Consider the following 21,587-nt stretch of genomic DNA (forward strand, 5'->3'; position numbering starts at 1 on the left):
AGGAATGCATACGGGCTGCACAACAGTACCAGCGCACGAAGACGCGGCACGCACTCCGGCCGCGTGAATAGAGGCATCAAAGCGTGACCTATTACGGATCTTCATCTGCATCTTCTAATTAAGTGGGTTTGGCATTTGAGAGCCGTGAAAGCAACACATCTTTGAGCGTCTTTTTTTCAAGGAGGGAACCAATTAAGATCATTAACAAGACATCCATTTGGTCTGTAAATGGTTTTTATTAGCAAAATAAGGGAGATGAGTCTACAAAGATCCTCCATCCGTGGAGAACATACACATACATTGACAGTTGTGGCAGTTTCTTTACATGAACAAGATTCAAGGACCGTAATATAATTCTCCTCTTGGCAAAGTAGTACTGATCTAACATCACAGACCAGGCTCCCTTTGACCATCTCAGTTTCCATCACCCCGAATGAAAGGGTTCTCGGATCCTCGAGCAGCGCCGCTCTACTCTCAAATCATCACTCGACAGGATCCAAGAACGACGTGCGAACCTCAGCCTTTACAACCATCGATTCTGTGGTTCAGTTTTTCTCTCCTTAACCCCCAAAATACATTAAAATATACATTAAAATGTGCCTACTCTGGTAGTCTGGTCTTTGTACTTTAAACATGTGAGCGTATTATAAGCTCGAGCCTCGACTTACCATTTTTCTGAATGGTTGGGATGAATGGATATTTTGTACAGTGTTTAAAAACCAGAACCCCAGATCTTTGGGGTAAATGTAACAATATACATCTCAGTATTGTACTGTGTGATTGGCCAGTAGGCCTTCCATTGTCATGGCGGTAAGGGGAAGGGTTGGAGGTTGGTGGGGGGGGGGCTGTGGAGGCTACATGTTGGTCACCATGGAGACCCATGTGCCTTTAAACCAGAGGGAAAATCCTCCTCCTCCTCCTCCTGATAGCTCAGTGGTGTGCACATAGAAGATAGCATGGACACTAACATATGAAAACAGTTTACCTCTTTATGTTTAGAACAATTCAGCAGGCAACAGAACAAGCATTGGGACTAAGACCGCAGTAAAAAGGCATGCGAAGGCACAAGTACCAACAAACTGGACTCAAAGTTGTACCCCTTTTCTTCCCTTTTGGTTGTAGGGAAGGAAGAAAAGAAGCATTTCCACCGACAGCAAAGGTTTTTTTTTTTCCTTTTTCCAGAGACAGCGGCAGAAGGAACAGCAAAAACGTGATCTTCTCCAAAAAAAACCCTTAAAAACAGAAAAGGAATTTTCTTTCTTTAAAATAAAAAAAAGAAGAAGGTGCAGATTTTTTGTTTTTTTTTGCGGTGACGCTCTTACAATGATAACAAACATCCTACACAAATGTGGTAACGCTAGTTTCAAAATGTTCCAAGACAAAAAACATAAATAAAGCTGTTAAAAGTGGCATATAGTACAGCACTGGTCCTTTGACTGGTCCTCCCGACTCTTCTCATCTTCCCCACCAAGAGATGCACAATAAACTGGCTCCACTGCCTGAAGACACAAGAGGAGAGAGGAAGAGGCATGAGGGGAAGCGAGGAAGGATGAGGGATGGGTGTGAGAGGGTTTGGAGAGCTCGAAAAACATCTAAATGGAGCAGAAAATGTATTTATGCCTCTGATAAAAGGAAGCAATGATTTCAGCAATCCAGTGATTAAATTATGCGTTTAATCATGATGGATTGTGTCTTTGTGGTCAGCAGCTATGGCTGCTTCATAATTCTGGAAACTAACCATTTGAAGCCAATTTGTTAAACACATCCGAGAGAGAAAAGCTAGAGTTGTAGGCACACAGTTAAAACCTAAAGGGGGAGCTCTGGTTATAAGAAAGATTCAGGAGGGACGATGATCACGATGAAGAGCTCCTTACCAAGAAAAAATGTTCTCCTCTTCTTTTGTCATCATCCTCAGAAGAGACCACAGTCTTTCAGGTTGTTCTTGATGATGACGTCGGTGACGGCGTCGAACACAAACTGCACATTCTTGGTGTCTGTGGCGCAGGTGAAGTGGGTGTAAATCTCCTTGGTGTCCTTCCTCTTGTTCAGGTCCTCGAACTGACACTGAATGTAGGCAGCTGCTTCCTCGTATGTGTTGGAGCCTGGAACAGACGGGAGGAGGAGGAGGAGGAGGAGGAGGAGGGGGGTCGGGAAGTGAAAGAGTCAGGAAGTCGCAATGCAGGAGAAGGCATTGAAATTGTATATCTGTATTGTTTTGAGGGCTGAGCGACATGGCTGGGCTTCATCCTGGAGTTAACAACTGTGGGGGGATTTTCTTGTGATCGTATGGTTTCACATCAAAGCAGAGTCTCATCACAAAGGACACATTTTGGATGGACAGCCTCAGAGTGAAGAAGACATCTTGTTTATAATTATAATCATTTATAAAGCTCTGCAGTTTCAGCTTCAACAACGACCTCACATCTCTTGAACTACAGTACACAATGTTCTCTCTGCTCTGTTGGTGTGAGCGGTTCAATCAGAGCAGACTGGGCATTCAGGAGTGGGGGGACCTTAAAGAGACCAAGGAGCTCAAACAGTCAAGAGCTGCAGACTGTTATTGAGCATTAAAGCACTCAAACCTATTCTAGGAGTAAGCCAAAATAATATTATACAGTCGTGTAATCTCGATGAGACTGCCTCGTTAAATAAACGATTAGATAAAATAAAATAAAACTGTTGAGTCGAAGTTTTATGGAGATCATGTGCTGAACTATATCTTGGCTCGGGACTCCCCCAAAGAAGTCAAGTTGGCCGCTTGCCAACATCATGAAAGAAGCAAGCTGCTTTCAGCTTAGGAACACCCCACTTACGTCAAGTCAAATCAAGTCAAGCTAAATCATTATGATTTAACAAAGCGGCAATTCATAAAGAAAGGTATCCCATGACACAATTTGAGCAGGTCTAGACTGTTGTCTGTACACGGGTCCTACATTAATGAGCACGCACCTGGCAACAGTGGGGAGAAAAGCTAGAAACAGGCCCGGACTCAAAGCTGGTTATAGCTTTATATTTGGCAGACAGAGACAGAGGTGAGAATGGTATCAGTTAAGCAAAGTAGTCCATTTCCCAAACTACGTTCATTGTGTAAACTGCTGCCCGTCTTACCGGCGTATTCTGGGTAACAGATGGTGAGAGGACTCTTCTTGATCTTCTCCTCAAACAGATCCTTCTTGTTGAGGAAGAGGATGATGGAGGTGTCTGTGAACCACTTGTTGTTGCAGATGCTGTCGAACAGCTTCATGCTCTCGTGCATCCGGTTCTGAGGGGGGAAAAAGGGAGATGATGCTGATCAGTGATCGGTAAACACGTCAACATCTTAAAGGGAAACTCTCGCTCCTTTAGGAACTCACCATCTCCTCGTCCTCGGCCAGCACCAGGTCGTAGTCGCTGAGGGCCACGCAGAAGATGATGGCCGTCACACCCTCAAAGCAATGGATCCACTTCTTCCTCTCTGATCGCTGGCCGCCGACATCAAACATTCTGGAGGGAGGAAATAATGAGTAAACATGTTGACATAAAAACTTTTGCATACACAATGCACGCAGTGTTTAGGAGGCCCAACAGCAAAGATAATAGAAGCGTCGCTGTGGCTGCTCTGGTCTCGCTGCAGGCTTTATTGATGACAGTGATAAACGGAAAAGGAAGCAGAAATTCTATGAGTCGACTGTTTCTTGAGATTAGTTTCGACAAACTGTAAAGATCTCAGAGCCACCCAGACGCCAAAATTATGTCAGCTGTAAACCTTTCTACACACCACTGATTCGTTCATGTCTGTGTGTGTCATAAGTAGGCTATTATGTCGACATTTCTACAAAAGGGATCAGCTTTCATGTTATCGACCTGACTGTCACGGCGGGAGGTGGAGGGGATGGTGGCTGGATTAGGCAACAATTCTGCCAAGCCAGTGTCCGCTGTCCACGACTGCGTTTCAGGTCTTACATATTCAAGTATAAGATATATTCAGGTACATTTAAGGTGAACTCAGGACAATTTCCAGGAGACCTTGAGACGTCTCTGGCCATGTTTCTGGCATCCAAAACCGGTATTTTATGACAAAACATCTACTAGGTTGTGCAGAGAATTCTCAAGTGTTCGGCAAACGTCTATACTTAACTGTGCACACAATGAATGTATAACAGCAGAGGAGAAAACAGACTTTAAACTGTAGCTCTGTGTTTGTCGTCCATTTGTGCAGTCAGAATGTACAAATATGGGAACATTTTATTTCTTGCTTTAAAGTGTATAATTAAGGGCCATTCTGGTTAAATGCACACCACGGCACATTGCTAACATTCAGAGAATTGCAGGGAAAATGCAAACAGCCGCGGCACGTTAAAGGAATCGGCAAGAGGCCCATTTAGCTGCTGTAACAGCCCCAAATGGTTTTAGGTTCAGGACAGGGACTGTCAAAGAAGAAAAACTTAATGTATGATTAGTGGCCAAAGGCAGTTAGTTGTCAAAACATGTCACAGACTGACGTCCTGGATCAGCAGGTAAGCCACCTTTTATTCTGTTTACGATACAGTTGGTCCTTCAACAGCTGGAACCATAAAGATGGAGAAAAACTTTGATTTTGATGGAGCTGAGTTAGAGGTAGATACAGTTAGTTAATGCTGTGTAATTCCTACATTACACAGAGTGATGGCCGACTTACAGAAGAACTGTAAGGTGTTGTGACACACAGTATTGTGTCACCATGACTGAATGAGTAAACAGAAACATAAGGTTGTATAGTTAAGCAATATTACCCGAGAGGGTGTACTTTAACGTCATTTGAGCACGACAGTGATGCGGTCAGGTCCGCAAGCAGCACTGAAGTGCTCAAATGACGTTAAAGCACCCTCGAGGGTAATATTGCGATTATACAACTAATGCCAAAAAAAATAAAATGTATAATCAAAATATATCCACGTTGATGGACAAGTTGCTCTCAAATTGTAAAGGTTTTTGCGAGTGTGCGTCGCATGTCAATTGACACACATGGGGTCTGACTAATAACTGAAACAAACCCAGTCATGTCAGTAGACTCATACGTGTAATGGAACGTAGTTTACCACTCATTCAAATAATCCAACCCTTAGTAACAACCTAGCAACAGAAAGGATTTTCTAGTCCCAGATGAGGAAGTCTGAGCTGACGTCAATGTTTATCGCGGTCTCGGAATTTCCCAAACTAAATCAATACTGCACAGATAAACAGAAAAGGCTTATTTTTATCGCCCAAGTTATAACAAAGATGTCGATTTTTTTTCTTTTATATTTTTTATAAAACATTTTCACCGCGGTCACAATAGTGTTCTCACACTGAAGGGAAAATAAATAATAGCCGGGGCGTTTATTTGTTTCAATCACTTAACAGACCAGGCGTTTATTTGGGACCAGGCGGCAATTTGGGACAGGTGTTTAATTCCTTCCTCTCAAAAATCCGGGATGAAAATGTCACAAACTTCGCCAGCTTCTCTGTGAATTCTCCGGCATCCTGCTGGGCAATAGTTGTCTTCTGCAAGTGAAGTTGTTGCGGCGGAGGAAACGATTCAGCCAACCAGCACTCACAGATAACTCTTCATCTCTGCTGTCACACGCGGTGGTGTACATTTGTTTCGCCATCGCCCTGATCATTTTGTGGGACACTCTCTCTTTGCTCCTCGCTCGCCTTCTTCCTCCCTCCAGCAGGCAGCCTGGTCCTGTTGCTGTCCTCCTCGGACAGCTCCGTTATATTTTATCGCCAATCTCTCACTCTCTTGGGGTCGACAGAGAAACGTCTCGCGGCTGCTTCTCCCGACTTTTCCTCTGCATATTTTACGGCAGAAAGTTTGAATTTCAAGCCGTACTTTTTATTTTTTTTGCTCCAGCTCTGACAGTTACTATGTTGCCATGGAGATGGATACACTATTGCCACAGACTTGGTGGGGTAATATTTTGAGTAATGAGTCAGGCGTGCTGTCATGCTGATTTGAGCACGGTCTAAATGTCTTGTTGACCAATCAGAGTGCTTGGTCGGAACTACTTGTTGTATAATGAGTGTTCATGCACTGTGTAACCTGATACCTGCGCCTCCAAGAGCAAGACCCTTCAGTACTTTTCCTGGTGTTTAAGCTGGTTGAAAAATGATTTCCATGTACGTTACTGTTGTACAACCAGACATCGAGTTTTCAACAATGTTTTCTGTTTGTCCTTTATTTTCTTTAACTGTTTATGCACGTTAGTGTGTTTTGCTTATACTGTTGCTATGCTATGTGCTGTTTGTTTGGTTTTGTTAACTATATTATTAGCGTAAAAAAGTTCCACAGAGATACCTACTGATGTTGGCATGTTAACCAGCTAGCCATGGCCCGTTTCCAGTCCAAACAAAGCTCCTGTGCTAGCGGGCTAAATGGCAACACTCCTTGGGTACTCTGAGCTCCCAGTCCAAATTTGCTAGCTGCACTGCTAACTGAGCTAACTAGCTCTGAATTCAACAGATGGCCAATTCTTACACACTGCACCTTTAAAAAAGCAGAGGTCTCTGGATAAGTCTCTTTTTTAGTGGAAAAGGACAACATATCTGCCCTTCAGCGTTTCCTACTTGTACTCTTGTTGGCACTGCTGTCCTTCGAGTAGCAACTACCAAAAAACAGGACAACCCGGGACATTAATCAATTATTTAGTCTATAATGGAAATGTCAGCCTTCTTTCTCCTGGGAGATTTCTTGCCCAGTGGCAGACATAATAGCTTATTGAAACAAGGCTGTCGTGTCATTGTTTTATAGCCATTACTCTGTGCGATGACATTTACTTCTAAACCTTAAGTTAAAGTAAAACTCATCAAATACCAGATTAATGCATGTGTATCCTCATTATTATGTGAGTAATAAACTAAACTCTCTTATTTGTGGCCATCCGTATGAACTTCAGTAACACTGCCAAACGTTTGGTATCATGACATCACCAGGTCTGCTGCCCCCACTTCCTGTTTCTGGGCTCTTACTGAGTCATCGCCGATGTGAACACCGTCACACACTGTGTCACAACTTACAGCTGGGCATAATCAAAGGGAATTTCTATGGCAGTGAATGAGTCAGTAGTAACAGGAAGGGGAGCTAATCAAGCCAACGCGCAGAAGATCTTTGAATATATGCCAGATGTGACGGGGATAGAATTCTCACTTGAAGTGCAGGTCCTTGAATGTGAAGTGTGTCTCCACAATGCCTGTGGTCTTGACTCGGGTCCTCAGGACATCCTGCTGAGTCGGGATGTAGGTGGCCTGGGATATCCTGTCCAAGTCGTTCAGGTAGCTGCACAATGAAAAGGAGGCGGGGAGACGGGGAGAAAAGAAGAAAGAGGGTTTTGAGAAAGAGAGCAGGAGGAGAAACAAGTGGGAGAAACTGTGTCAGAAGTATCAAGGTCAAGTGTGTAACTGAACAAACAACTCCCGGTGCATTCTCACCCATCAACCAGGTTCCGTATTTCAGACTGAAAACAAGTCAGGACTTGTACCTCTTAGGTGAAGTTTAAAGGTGAACACACAGTGAAGTAACAAAGTAAGCCACAGAATTTGCCTGTGGTAAATTTAGACATGATGGTTTAGTGTTCCCGGGTTTGAACCTGAGCCCTGGTATTTTCGGTGATTGTGCATTGTTGTCTCTGTGTGGTGGATTCCCTCTGGGATCCTCTCTGGGGTCTCAGGACTTGCTGCTAATTTGGAAACTCCCTACATGCAAGTGTGAATGTGTTTGTCAGTCTACATTAGTTCTGTAATGGACCAGTCATCTGTCTAGGGTGCTGTCCCACATCCAAACGCCTGCTCCGAGCTCTAGTGTTCTCATGGTGGAGAATAGGAACATATAGGTACAAAGAACGGATGAAAGTTTATTTAATCTTCATAACTAAAAGTAAGGCTGAGTTAAGAGCTCAGTGGAGGTAGATGTTCTGTTGAGTGAGTAAAACTTTAAAAGGCTTTCAACGACACTGATGAGAACATGTTTGTATCTAAAAGGACATTCAGCTTCTGTCCTCTGCTGTTTGTCCGTGCTGGAATTTCACACACACGGCATGAGGCTTCAGACTTCACGATGCATTCAGGTGCACCTCACAAACTTGTAAATCTACACTGCTTTCTGTGACATGGTGTTTGTGCCAAAAAGGACTTCATGGTGCGTTCACGCGCATCTTGTGATCGATATTCAGGTGCCACAAGGGTTGTTTAAAACGAGACTTTCCATATTTTTCTTATCCTCTAATTTTGAAATATATCTAATATTACTTCCTATATAAGCATTTTTAATAAGATCCCAAAATCTTACTTATCTTGCATTAATTTCTGCACAGGCAGATTTTAAGCACGAATTTCCGAAACCATTTAAATTCTTCATGTCAACATTAATACTTAATAATAATAATAATAATAATAATGCACCAGACTTGAGGGTTCCTTGTACGATCTACAGCATTAGTTCCCTCAGATTCTCTTCCAAATCCAAGCAAACTTGGTGTAACCGAACTGGGTCGACTCGAGCCAAACCGAATATGGTGACACGTCCCACAAGCTGGCACCAAGTATCTGCACCGCTCTGCATTTTTTAATTATATTTTAAAACTTCAGTGTTCTAAAAAGCCACGATGAGAGAGAGAGTTTCAACTGTTTCACAAAAGAATATAGAACAAACTCTCACCTTTTTTTTCATTTCCTGTCTCATTTGCTACACCAGGGCCCGGCCCGAGTGCCGCTGCTCGCACCTTTAATATGTGGCGTCATTACATGCTGCCTTCGCAACGGATTTCACACATACTGTAACCTACATTTTCACACACTCTGGGTGTACTGTAACTCAAGCTAACACCTCAAGGTTATTGCTGATAAATAACGAGGAGAGAGAGATTAGTGACCTCTAGCTGCCAGCAGACAAACACAAGTAATCTCCCCCTTCACGCAAACAAGCCTTTTGTTTGTCCTCCAAGGCATTAAAAGGAGTAAAGAACACACAAGGTTTAGTAATGGTGTTTCCTATTCATGAAAAGCCCCTGGACAGCGGGATTAGAGGAACCAATTAGAAAATGGCCAACAACGGCAGCCCCCCCTTGGCCCGGGACGTAACCGCTGATGTTCGTGCTGCAACAGCAGCAGCAAAACAAAGCAAATACCCTTTCTCCTGATAAACCACGATTGCTGCCATGTGATGAAATCATTTGTCTCAAATCCAAAAGACTCTTGCACAACCTATAACAGATTTGGTCGAGTGCAAGTATCGAGCAGTTTAGCTTCTCTCTGCGTTTGTTTTTTAAGCATGTGGTGAGTGTTCCTGTGCTGATTTGTAAGGTCAAAGATTAAGCGGTCCATCCAGCCCCTGCTCTTCAGGCTTAGCAGAGGAGGGCAAATATTGACAGTGTAAAAGTCCAGACTGATGCATGCTACTGTTGCTTTCTGCTCTCTGAGGGCTCGGACTACTCGTGTTTGCTAACTTGTGGCAGCAGCTTTTTGTGTGTTCGCAGTGGAATGGCAGCAATTTGTGCGTCCAGTCATTCTGATGTGGAAGACTTTGTTGTTTAAAGTCATAAACTGGTGTGTGGGACCATTGAGACTTTTCAGTGGGTGACTCACAGTTCTGGCTGCAACTGCTACCTCGGTTGTTTGTGTGTGCGTGTTTGTGACTCACTATGCTGCCGAGTCGTTGAGCTGATATTCGCGGGAGCGGCTGAAGCAGGCTTGAACACCTCCGTCCTTCCACAGCCGCTTGATGACACCGGCCAGCTCTCCCGTCATGAAGCCTTCCTCCGCCGAGCCCGCCAGCACAAACAGCTGCCGCGCATCGTCCTGGGAGGGGAGTGGCGCAGATGTCGATATCATAACTCAACGGTCAAAGCCGCTACACCACCGTTATAATTAACATTTTTCTTCTGCCCTGCTGAAAAACCAGTGGCAATATATTCTAGATATTTTAGAGACAGCTGCTGATCATATCACCACAAATAATCCGCTCTCATATTCCCTTTCTACGCACGTGTGACAAGTAAACGTTCTAAATAACACTCATCTTCCTCCCTCACTCACTGCTCTTGCGGCATCCCCGAAGTCGATCTTGAGGCGCCCCATGGCTCTGATGATGGCGATGATGGACTGGATGGTGTTGCTGTACACCACAGCCTTGTACTGCTTACATTCCTCTTCTGAGTAGCCCGCCTCGTGGATGATCCTGCAGAAAAAGAGGGGGGTAAATATGGTCAGCGCCACTTTTTAAAAAAAAAAACGACAAACAGCTGCAATCAATTTGTTCCGAATGCTACACTCATCAAAAAAAGATAAAATCATCGTCATGACCAATTCTCTCCACTCGATGAACTTCAATGGAAAGAATTGAACTTATTTTTATCCTGTTATCCAATATCTCTCGTAATACTCCGACCTTCCTCACTCATTGTAACATCTTCAGAAATACTGCCAGGCACAGCGGCCCTGATCTCTGCCCTCCTCATTGTTTGCTGCTTTAATCATGGCCGTCCAGGGAGTAGAGGCGCAGCTAAAGTTCGAATAAAACTTACTCTGGATAAAACCTGAACACGTACAATGTAAATTTATCATCATGTATCTGACCAAAGAATTCAGAGACTTATAATTGGTTGTCTTTATCATATTCATCTACATCTTCATCTACAAAATCACATTTTGTGGTTCTCGTCTTTGTACAAAAGTTTCCAGCAGTAAAAAAAGGAAGCTGTGTATTGTGATTTTAAAAGTAAATAGTACATATTAGGGACTGTGTTGAAATTTCAGTCATGCATTTGTCATGCCAGTGAGTATTTATAGCAGCAGACTGGTGAATGTGATCGACTCAAAACACAATTTTAGGGCCCATATTTATTATAACGATAGGAAAATGTCACCCAGTGCAGAAGGTCTGAGCTGCATCAGGCTACTGGTTACTGCAACTAACAAGCTATTTTCTCAATCCATTCATCTGGCAATTACTTTACAGATAAATTAACTAATTCTGAAGTGTATAAAAGGTGAGAAGGAGGATAGATAAGTCTGTCAAGAATTATTTAAACCCCGGTTGACATTTCAACTTGCATGTTTTGTTTGACTGAGAATACAAAACCCCTGTATTTCTATTTACCACCATGGTCAACAAAGAGACAAAGCAAATCCTCGCTATGGGCCTGTAACCCACGGATGTTTTACATTTATGCCAGAAAAACTATTTCAACGATTCATTGGTTAGCCGCAGATGAATCCCTGATCAATCACCCAAGGCTTCAGGCTTCTTTACTGTCATTCAAAGTACTCTTTCCTCCAAACTGTACTCAGCTGAAGCACTTCAGTGCATTTATTTACTGTAAACGTGTGGTGTTGTCACATTAAACTGCAGTTCATTCTCCTCTGAACAGAAACTCTCGACGCTGCTGTGTGTTTATCACTTAGCTCTATTAGCTCCATAGCTGCTCACTCCCTTAACCAATCACACAGCACGACTCTGCTGCCCACAGGCTGCTAACAGCTATCAGCTACATACTTCAGTCAATTTATCTTACATTTTTTACAATATTTTCTTTGCATCGCACATCTTGGTGGTCAGCAGATCAATATATAAGTGCACGTTGTTAAGCTAGACAGCTTTTTCAAGGCACTTATTATTCCGATTCATGATTATCCCGATGATGGAACTGCTTATCCTGAGCGTTTTTATTTCCCGTCCCTTAAAGCAACTCTCACCAGCTAACAGCATGCAAATATATTCTGTCACCTTCATTATGCTACAATAAGTACACACAGTAAATCTAATCATTTCCTTACATCAGACAGACACTGTACTATCATATCTCTCAGCACCCAGTAGATTTATGACTGTTCATTGCGAGTAAAATAACATTTCTACAGGAACAGTTTCACTGCTCTGCACATCCTGCACAGGTAGACAACCAACAGAAAAAGCAATATCACAGCTGCTTCTGCTGCGCATCCGACATGTCTGCTGTTTGATGAGTGTTATCTATAAGGATGTTTATGCAAGATATAATTCATATGCAGGACACACACACACACACACACACATGTGGATGATGCATAGGCAGAGTCTACATTAATGTGCTCTGCTGGGTTGTCTTCATGATCCATTATGCATGGTACCTGTTTGTACCGCTGTTCACAGAGCGTAACATCACCCGGAGAGACGCTATAAAAGCCTGATTGGTGTTTGACACTGTTTGTGTTGTGGAAAAAAGGAGTACTCTCTCTGTGCCATTATGCATATCTGATGAGAGAAGAAGAAGAAGAAGAAGGAGAAGAAGAAGAAGTAAATTAACTCACTTCATCTGCTTGACAATTGTACTTTTCCCCGATTCTCCAGCACCTGGACAACACAAAAAAAAAGTGGGTTATTAAGGGAGTGTAAATATTTCACGAAGTCAATGTTGCACGCTACAAGTAAAATGATTTTCGAAATCAATTTTAAATGCTTTTGTCAACCAGCTCACTTCCTTTGTCTGCATATTCTTTTTTAAAAAAGCACTTAGTGTTTTTTTTATCACAGTGATCTAATGTGGCCGAATGGCATGACGAGGAACCGTGATAATGAAACCGGAGCATAACCACGTCAACCTGAGGAGAACTGAGAAACAAAGAGTGTGTGTGTGTGTGTGTGTGTGTGTGTGTGTGACTTGAAAGGAGTTGAAAGGAGTCTGGTCTGGCCTCCGCTCCGGGCCGCTCCAGCCTGATACGCTGATTAGTTTGCTTTTTAAGCTCGCTCTAGTTTAACGTTCCTCCTTCTGACATTGTGTAACGCCAACTGTGTTCGGAAAGTTAACAGCAGCGACTTCACATCATCAAGGCTCTAACGATAAAATAGATTATTATTGACAGTGCTGCGAAGGCGCTGAAGACCAAGACGCTGTCGTGGCAGGATGGGCGGGCGCTCGGCGATGGCGACTTATTGAATTGACGGCATTGTAGTTGAGACACAGTTGAGACAACGCTGTGATGGAGAGCGCCGAGTGGGAGGGAGAGATAGGGCGAGCATGAAGGGAATCAGACTGTCGGCTTCTGCTTTTGCGGCTCTCTCAAACGTCACAGTGCCATGGCAACCGCTCTTGTTATATCCAGGACATCTCGAGTGTGAGGCCGCAGTCACCTGAGTAGGCTTTGTGGTCGTGAGCGTGTGTGTGTGACATGTTGTCTTCCACCGTGACTATTATGTATTATGCATCGGCTGCTCTCCCCAAAAGCAGTCGCTTGGAAGGGCCCTTTAATTTCTTTTTTTCTTTACCAATCAAAGTCATCTGTATGGAAACCCATTTAAGCCAGTTTGATGAGCCATTACTATGAGATAAAAAGCCAATTTATGGAGGTAAAAAGTCAATTTTGTTAAAAAAAGTAATTTTAACCTTATATTTATGACTTTCTTTTTCATAAAATCTACATTTTGTGACCATTTTTGCAACTTTTTTTACTTTTTAACTTATAGTTTTGAATTTTTATCCCATAATCTTACTTTTTTAAAATCTAATTTTCAACTTTTTATCTTATAAATCAAAGCAATCTGTATGGATATCCATTCCTGCCCTCTAATAAAAATAAGATGAAAACTAAACTTGGTGAAAAGTCAAAGTTATGGGATAAAAAGAGCCAACATTTTGATGCAATAAGACAAAATTATGAGATAAAAAAACAAAATAATGACATAAAAGTCATAATTATGATACAAATAGTGAAAAATGACAAATTAATTAATAGTTTTTTCTCATAATCTAACTATGACTCAACATGGGGTTTCGTATGTCATAAATGTTTTCCTCTTACTGGCAGATATGGGCTTCCATACAGCTGTGATGTCATCATGAACCCCATTGATTAGACTCATCCTCTAATGGGTATTACCATAAACTACACTAGCTCCACTAATGTGCCCTCCTCATGTTACAGCAGCAGGGGACTTGATCATAGCCGGGCAACTGGCCGACTGACACTGACGTAACGCTGCCCTGCCGGTAGGGAAGATTTTTCAACCCTCTTGAGAGCGTCTTTTCCCAAAGTAAACAGCCCCCACTTCTCTCTCCACTCTAGAAACAGCAGAAGAGGAAGCGGAACCATACCATGAATTCTACCATTATGTGTGACCTCGTGATTCTGTCAGCAGAGACAAGAGGGTTTACTCTTTCATCATAAATCATTTGCCTATCTAGTTCCACTTTATCTGACGTTGCGTAAACAACTTATATTGGGACATTTGTGACACATGCCACTGGTAGAACAGCCTGATTCATGCCGTCAGTGACGTTTGTAATTATTTTCACTCAAAAAGATTACAGATTTCTGTCTGAATTCCAACAAACTTTCCTCTCAGCATTATGTGCAGGCTGATAACACAGCTCTGGTACTTCACCTTCAGTATCATTCAATGATATTCACCTGAGGACACATTATTTTAATTACGGGCCAACACGCGGGTGCTGCAGCACCCTGGAGGGTGGTGACAATACAGTGGCAGCTCCCTGTGCTCTGAGGCCAAACACTTGCTGTGTGAATCCCTGTGGGAGCGGCTCACAGACGCAGATACGCTGCTCGACTGGGCACGGGCGGCCGGTGAGTTGGCACAGTTGCACCCTTCGGCCTGCCCGAGAACCATTTCCCCCCGTGCCAAAGACCCTTCACATACCTCTCGATTTGGGAAGCATGAAAGTCCACTCGAGGCGGGCTATGAGCTCACAGTGAAGTTCAACGTCGCCTCCTCGTAAAGGAGATGTTGAGCTAACTGCTAGTGATGTGACTTTTTTGTGGTCGTTATGGGTTTTTTATGGCTTTGGTTGCTAAGAAAAAGTTTACTTTACTGACAGGGTGTTATCAGCAGAGATTAAAGAGACCAGATGTCTAGAGCTGCAATGATTAGTCAATCAACAGAACTTACTGGCAATGACTTTGACATTTTTATAATCTTTTCAACGCCAAACACTTGCTGATTTTAGATGCTCAAATCCAATGCTTTGCTGCTTTTATATACTTGTCCTCTTATCATTGTATAATGAAGATCTTTAGGGTTTTGACTTTTAGCTGACCGAATAAGACATTAAAGGACGTCACATTGAACCCTGGGAAATGGTGATGAGCAATCTTTTGTTTTGACATTTGACATTAGACTATAGTTTGTATTTTGTGTTTTGACGTAAGTGTTGGATTCCTTCTGGTTTTGAAGGCTGCATTAATGTAAAGTGATGTAGTTACTGAACTTAACAGACTGTTCTTCTTGTCCTTACACTTGCCTTTATATCCACATTACTAATTATTAGTCAACAAATCTCACTGTATATTGTGTAAGTAAAGATGTATAGTCATCAACATTGAGGTATTAGGTGCTTCTGAGGAGATGTAAAACTATTGATTTATATATATATAGAATAAAGCGATATAGCCTATATACACCACAATATTATTAGATGATTTTACGACCATATCATCCAGAAACCGAGTAAATGCTCAGTGGATTAAAAGGGGCTCTGTGGAACATGTGTTGTGCTAGAAGTTGGTCTTTTGTTTAAACTAACGTTAGCTTCGTTAGTTCAAAGAGCCCTGATGGTTGAAACATGTTGGCTGGTTTAATGAGTTATCTTTTAACGATTTAACCACAACGACACAGGCTTTTCAATATTTCCTTCTTCGTTTCTTGACATTTTCTTTTTTTGGAGTGCTGGTATTGCCTTTGAAATGGCGTTAGCTAACTGTTGCTCTTTGTTTGGGGATCCTGAGTATGTGCGTAAAGTGACCTTTACTTTAAGCCGGTTGCGGGAAAATCCGATATTAGAAATCCATAATCCAGCAGCATTAAAATATAAACAAATCATCCACAGGCTTGTGCGGGCAACCAACAGTGACACTGAAGGTGCACCGCACTGGTTGAGAAATACTTGGATATGGTGAAAGCCATGACAAAATAAACAGTGACATTTGTGAATCAGTGAATCATGACGGGAATCTTCTAAAACTGTGAAAAAACACTTGTCAGGGAATAAAACCTACACCAACTAACTGCTGGCTAATTCCCAACGTGTCCCAATAGTTAAAGCTTGGACCCAGTACCTTTAATTCAGTTCTGAGTCTCCTTTATAATCAATGAGACGTGAGCTTTGGGTTTATGTAACTGACTTGGTTCTGGCCTCTCAACACCAGTGACATCATTAGGGTGTGGATCCTGTCAGAGCCTCCAGGCCTGAGCAATACAGAACACAGAGGTGTCCTGACTTTGACTCTATCTCTCACACACACACACACTCACACACACACACACACACACACACACACACACACACACACACACACACACACACACACACACACACAGCTTTAGGCCTGACCTATCGCTCCTGATGCAGAGTCATGTTACACACCCACAGCTTTGATACGCCCACCCCAAAACAGCTACAGACTAAAACCACTGGAGCAGCTGGTTTCTGTTTCTAGCGGTTCAAACTATTTTGGGAAAATCCAAGCTCACCCTTCCAGGGAAAAGGGAGGAATTCTCTTTTTTTCTCTTCTTCCTCAGCCGCAGAGAACAGAGCAGCTTCTATCTACCGACCGCAAACACATCTTTTCCTCTTGGAGCTGATCCTCCTCCTAGAAGTATGAAGGCAGCGGGGACGAGGAATGTTTTTATAACAATAGCAGTATAGAGACGAATGCGATTCAGATGGCTACCCATGCCCGGGCCTTACTCATTTATACATTAACCATACGTCGCGGCTAATTCTCTTGGAGAATGTGTGCTTGCGTGCAAACCCAGGGGCTCCACATTCGCCGCAGTTTACGTTGGCTTTTAGGTCGAATTGCTCGCACGAAGATACATTTCTGTGGGTTCAGGAGGTTTATGAGGGGCCAGGCTGCCTTCCCAACACGTCCACTTTTAGGTGAGAAGTCCAAGGACTTATGAAGCCTGGCACAATGTGCTAACCACATTAGTGATGCCACATTAGCAGCATGAGCCCATCCATCCCCCTCTCTCTGTTTTCCACTGTATACACTCTTCTTCCTCTTTTACATTCCCTCCATCCCCTACAGTCGTTCTCCCGTTATGATTTATTGTCCCTCACTATCCAGTTACTCTTTTTTTTTTTCCTCTCCCTCTGGGAAGATTTAGGTATGAGTCACTCATGAAGGATTCCAGGAGCCTCTGAGCAGTGCTACCCACTGAGGGAAATGACCATGGGGATCGATCTGCCAACAAGCAGATCGATAGCTAAAAGATTGTTTCCCACACACTCACTGGCACAGACCGGACTATTCACGGAGATGTCCTATTACTCTCGCGGCGATAAAGGAATGTGAACAGTTCAACTGCTTAGATTGGACTGTCCGTGCTTGTAGTGTTTAAGATGAGTGTCACTGTCACGCCAACATATCTTATTACATAACGAAAAAAATATGGATAGGATTCAAGTGAGAACAATGACAAAAGTTAGTCAAAAGGGCTGAGGATTATTAATAACATTTTCCCACAGTCGCACGACAGCTATAGAAGGAGTAATTAGGCGGAGGAGATTGTAATCTATTTTAGCATGTAGATATGAATAGTAGGATAATTGGGTCCCGGAGATGATGGAAATAAAACGAGAGCGAGAGCTAAATGAGAAAATGTGTTCAATTTTCGCATTCCCCCTCTCTCTCTCTCTCTCTCTCTCTCTCTCTACAGAGACACCTGAGCCTGCCAGCAGCAGCTCACAAAGATTCAAATCATTTTTCATGCAAATTGCGGGTTTTTACGTCAGCGTGATGATTCCGTGCCGGTGACGGGGAGCATGCATAAGCATGTGATTAACATTTAAAGACAGAGCTGGAGAGCCAGGTGGTCACCACATGAAGCTGCTCGTCTGGTCTCCAGAGGTTTTCTGCTGGATGCACACACATATCTGCGGCAGGGGTCACCTCCATGTAACACATCTCTGAGTCCCCTACCAGCCTTTTACTACCAAAGCCACATGTTTGTTGACGTTCTACCTCTTGTTGACAGGGTGTGTTTAGAGACAAGCACTCTCCTGAATGGCTTGTGCATCAACAGCAACAACACAGCATATTTTCACTGACTGTTTATCTGCAAGGTAAACAACTCAAAACTCCTAACTCGGGCCCCGCCGCTCCTCTGCAGCTCGCCTTTTTCATTTTTAATGCTTCAGTCATTAGCAGTGTTCTCATTTTACAGCCTTTCTCCTGCTCTCCCGTGTGTCACTTCAAGGCAGTAACCTGAGGAGCCCATCACGCCGAGTGGATCAAACACAAATGGCAGGGAGCGGTGCCAGAGCGGCAGCGCGTGGGGGCCACACGACCTGGCACACAACTGTCACGACAACGCAGCTATTCCAGTGAAAAGACGGAGGGCGCTTCAACTGACGTCACGAGGTTTGAGTCAAGAGCAGCGGCTTGATGAAAACTCATATTCCACCCCGGAGCCGCATAGCAGAAACTTGACCTAACTTGCTCGCCTTCAATCAGCAAGTCCCATCTGGCTTCCGAGCACCTGAGGAATGTGGCCTACCTTAAGCGAGAAAACGACACTGATACGGAACTAAATGTTCTGTAGCTCCTGAGAAATGTGTCATTTTCATGCGTAATCCAGCAAGAAGAAGTGCTGCTAAATTATGCAAAGAACATGAGGAAATGTTTATTTTCTCCGGCTCCCTCACAGCTCTCATTGTGCTCCTTCTGTTAGGTGTTTGCCTCATATTGTTATTGGCTTCGGTTCAGGCCTCACGTCCTGGTAACCCACATACCATGTGTGTGCATGTCAACATTTCCCAAAGCTAGGGCATTGATGGAAAAGTTTTTCACCTACGCTCTCTGTTTACATGGATAACAGTGTTTCCCCTTGTGTAAGTAATGCCATCAGTTTGCACATGGCTGGCTTCTGAACGCAAGCAGATCGAAAGGAGAAATTACACGGCAAAAACGCGTGTAACATAAGGACGTGGGCGTCTCCTCTGTCATTCACAATGTATTCTCGTAGCTGATTTTAAAAGGTGGAATATGCAGTTTTGGGGAAGACATTTTGACTATAAGAGAAAGAAAGAAACTAAATAAAAATTTTCATGACAGAGTAAACTGAAGAAGCAATTTCGTGCTGTTCTGCTGTTTATATATGGCGGACCCTGCCACCTTTTCTAGCTCCGAATAGCGTTCAGGATCCTCAGAGATCAGCTTGTTCATTCAGTTATAGAAAAGCTTACCATTTCTGAGTTTAATTTTGATTGTCAGTATCAAAAATCTGGGTTTGGATTTAATCTTCAAAAACGACACAGTGACCCTTTAAAGGGATACGTCAGTTTACCAAAATAAAAGCCTGTGGTGGAGCTTTTTCCCTAATTGCGTGTCACCAAATTTCTACCCCTTCATTGTTGTCATTTCCTGTTTTCGTTACGCAAGATACTTCTACCTTTTCTAATCAGTCTTATTCTTGAACTTGACCCGAGGACAAGACAAACTGGCTTCCAGACAAAGAGAAAGCAGATCAATTCAGTCACTCTTTAGGCTCAACTTAAGGGAAAAAAAAAACAAAAACCAAGGGTTGCACCTTTAAACACCCCAAAATGACTTGACTCAACAAACTTTTCAGCCAACATTCATTCAGGCCTGGGCCCCCCTAATGACCCATGGGCCTTTTTTTTTCTCCACTGGGGCTAGACGAGAGGAAATGTGGCATTGTTGGAAGGATTTAGACAATACAAATGGTCTATAGTGGCGACTGAATGGATCCAATGCCAACAATGGAGAGAGGGGGGAGAAAGGGAGAGAGTGGAAAAAGAAAAAAAAAAAAAACTTGACGTGTTTTAATTCTGACAACAAAATTGGCAGAAAGCTGAAGTTAAAACACAAATTGGTTGTTAATTTGAAGACATTCAGTTTGGTTTCCTTCATTTTTCCCTAACGTTGTGGTGCGTTCACTGACCCAGAGTTGACAGTTGGGCTAGCAAAGGAGGGGAGTATGCTAGCGATGCGGAATTGAAACTCCCCAACAGTTTATAGCTGGCAACAAAACACAAAGAAATACAAATAACTGACACTAGTATGAGCTTAACATTCTTGTCCCGGTGTTGTAGGTGAAGTTCGTCCACCTTCCACCCTCCCATCTTCTCCCTCTTACCGAGCAGCAGCAGCTTGACCTCCCTGGCTGCCTTCTCCCCGTCGTCCCGCAGATTCCTGTCGATCATCTTGCTGCGCTCCACCGCCGCCTTGTCCTCCGTGCTCAGCGTGCACCCCATCCTCGACCGTGTCCTTCAACACCCCGATGGTATTTAAAAAAAAACCAAAAAAATATCTACAATAGCATTAAGATGAAATGGTTAAACGCTGCCTCTGCCTTCACCCCGCACACACACACACGCCCTTTTTTTTTTTTTTTTTAAATGACAGGCGATCGATCTGTTCGGAGAGAGGGGGGGAAAAAAGGGGGAAGCGATTTTTTTTGTTTTGTTTAAAGAAAATAGTGCGGTTTGTCTTCAGCCCCCGCGCTGGTGTTTTTGGGTTAAAATCCTCCTCACGCACGACGGAAAGCTATTTTGATAGCGAAACAGTTCCTTGGTGATGTCTCCTCCACCCGTTCGCCTCCATTCGTTGCGGCGGCGACTGCCAGTACTGTATGAAGAGCCGCGGCTGGAGCGAGCGGAGAGATGTGTCCATCCGCCATCGACAGCACACACACTTCCGCTCTGGGCCTTCACAATAAAGGTCTCACTTACACTCAGAATCAGAATCAGAATATTCCTTTATTGTCCTACAAATGGGTAAAGTTGTTTGCCACAGCAGCCAAAGGACAGTAGTATTATAATAATAATAAAAAAAATTACCAATATAATTAAAAGGTAAGAAATAGAACAGAATAAACTCCTTTATATATACGGACATAATATTGTACAAAATTAACATGTAATTATTAACACATTCAAAACACATTGCCTTTAAATGCTATACTGTGCTTAATACAATTTTTTCCTTTCTAAAACAGAGAAAATGTTGTACAATAAATAGATGAATAAATAAAAGTACACAAAAGTCAAACATAAATTACATTTCAAAATAAAATAAATAATCACATATTTAGATATGTGTTCAATTAAAAATTAATAGTCTAAGTGCTATGCCAGTGTGTTGTATCTCTGTCTCTTGTCTGTTTTTTTTAGACTTACTCTTGTGCTCCTCCTTATTTCCCTCTGCACTGCCATGTTACCGGCAAATGTCTCCCAAGGGGGAATCAATAAAGGTACATCTTCATCTTAACTAGATGTGTTTCCTGAATACAGGAAATTGACTTGCATTTCTATAGCTCTTTTACAGTCTACAGACCACTCAAAGCGCTTTAAAACACTCACCCGTTCACACACACATTCATACTCTGAACATCAGGAGCAATTTGGGGCTCAGTTTCTATGGAAGCCGAGGAATTGAACCAGCGACCCTCTGATTACCTGATGTGTGCAACAGCTCAAATGATGAAACATCTCCAAGAAGCTGAAACAGATCCAGTTGCTCACGATACAGCACTTAGACACAGCACTTAACTCTTACAATCAGTGATTGATTTTTCTGTCGTAGACCAAAGCATGATAATATCTTAAGCCTACTGTAACCACAGAACTTGTTTC

At 42.9% G+C, this 21,587-nt stretch overlaps 1 protein-coding gene across 1 annotated transcript; it reads right to left on the reverse strand.

Annotated features, from left to right (window-relative positions):
* Positions 1-216: 216 nt before the first annotated feature.
* Positions 217-20,598, reverse strand: gnai1 (guanine nucleotide binding protein (G protein), alpha inhibiting activity polypeptide 1). Its single transcript, XM_030440099.1, has 9 exons — positions 20,090-20,598; positions 12,283-12,325; positions 10,030-10,171; positions 9,635-9,792; positions 7,148-7,276; positions 3,354-3,483; positions 3,109-3,262; positions 1,875-2,102; positions 217-1,499 (listed from the first exon to the last, which is right to left on the reverse strand). Exons 1-8 carry the CDS (start codon positions 20,205-20,207, stop codon positions 1,912-1,914), a joined length of 1,065 nt encoding a protein of 354 aa, XP_030295959.1. The 5' UTR covers positions 20,208-20,598; the 3' UTR covers positions 217-1,499; positions 1,875-1,911.
* Between the last annotated feature and the right edge of the window lie 989 nt (positions 20,599-21,587).

Source organism: Sparus aurata, chromosome 14 (assembly GCF_900880675.1).
Source record: "Sparus aurata chromosome 14, fSpaAur1.1, whole genome shotgun sequence".
Lineage (NCBI taxonomy): Eukaryota > Metazoa > Chordata > Actinopteri > Spariformes > Sparidae > Sparus > Sparus aurata.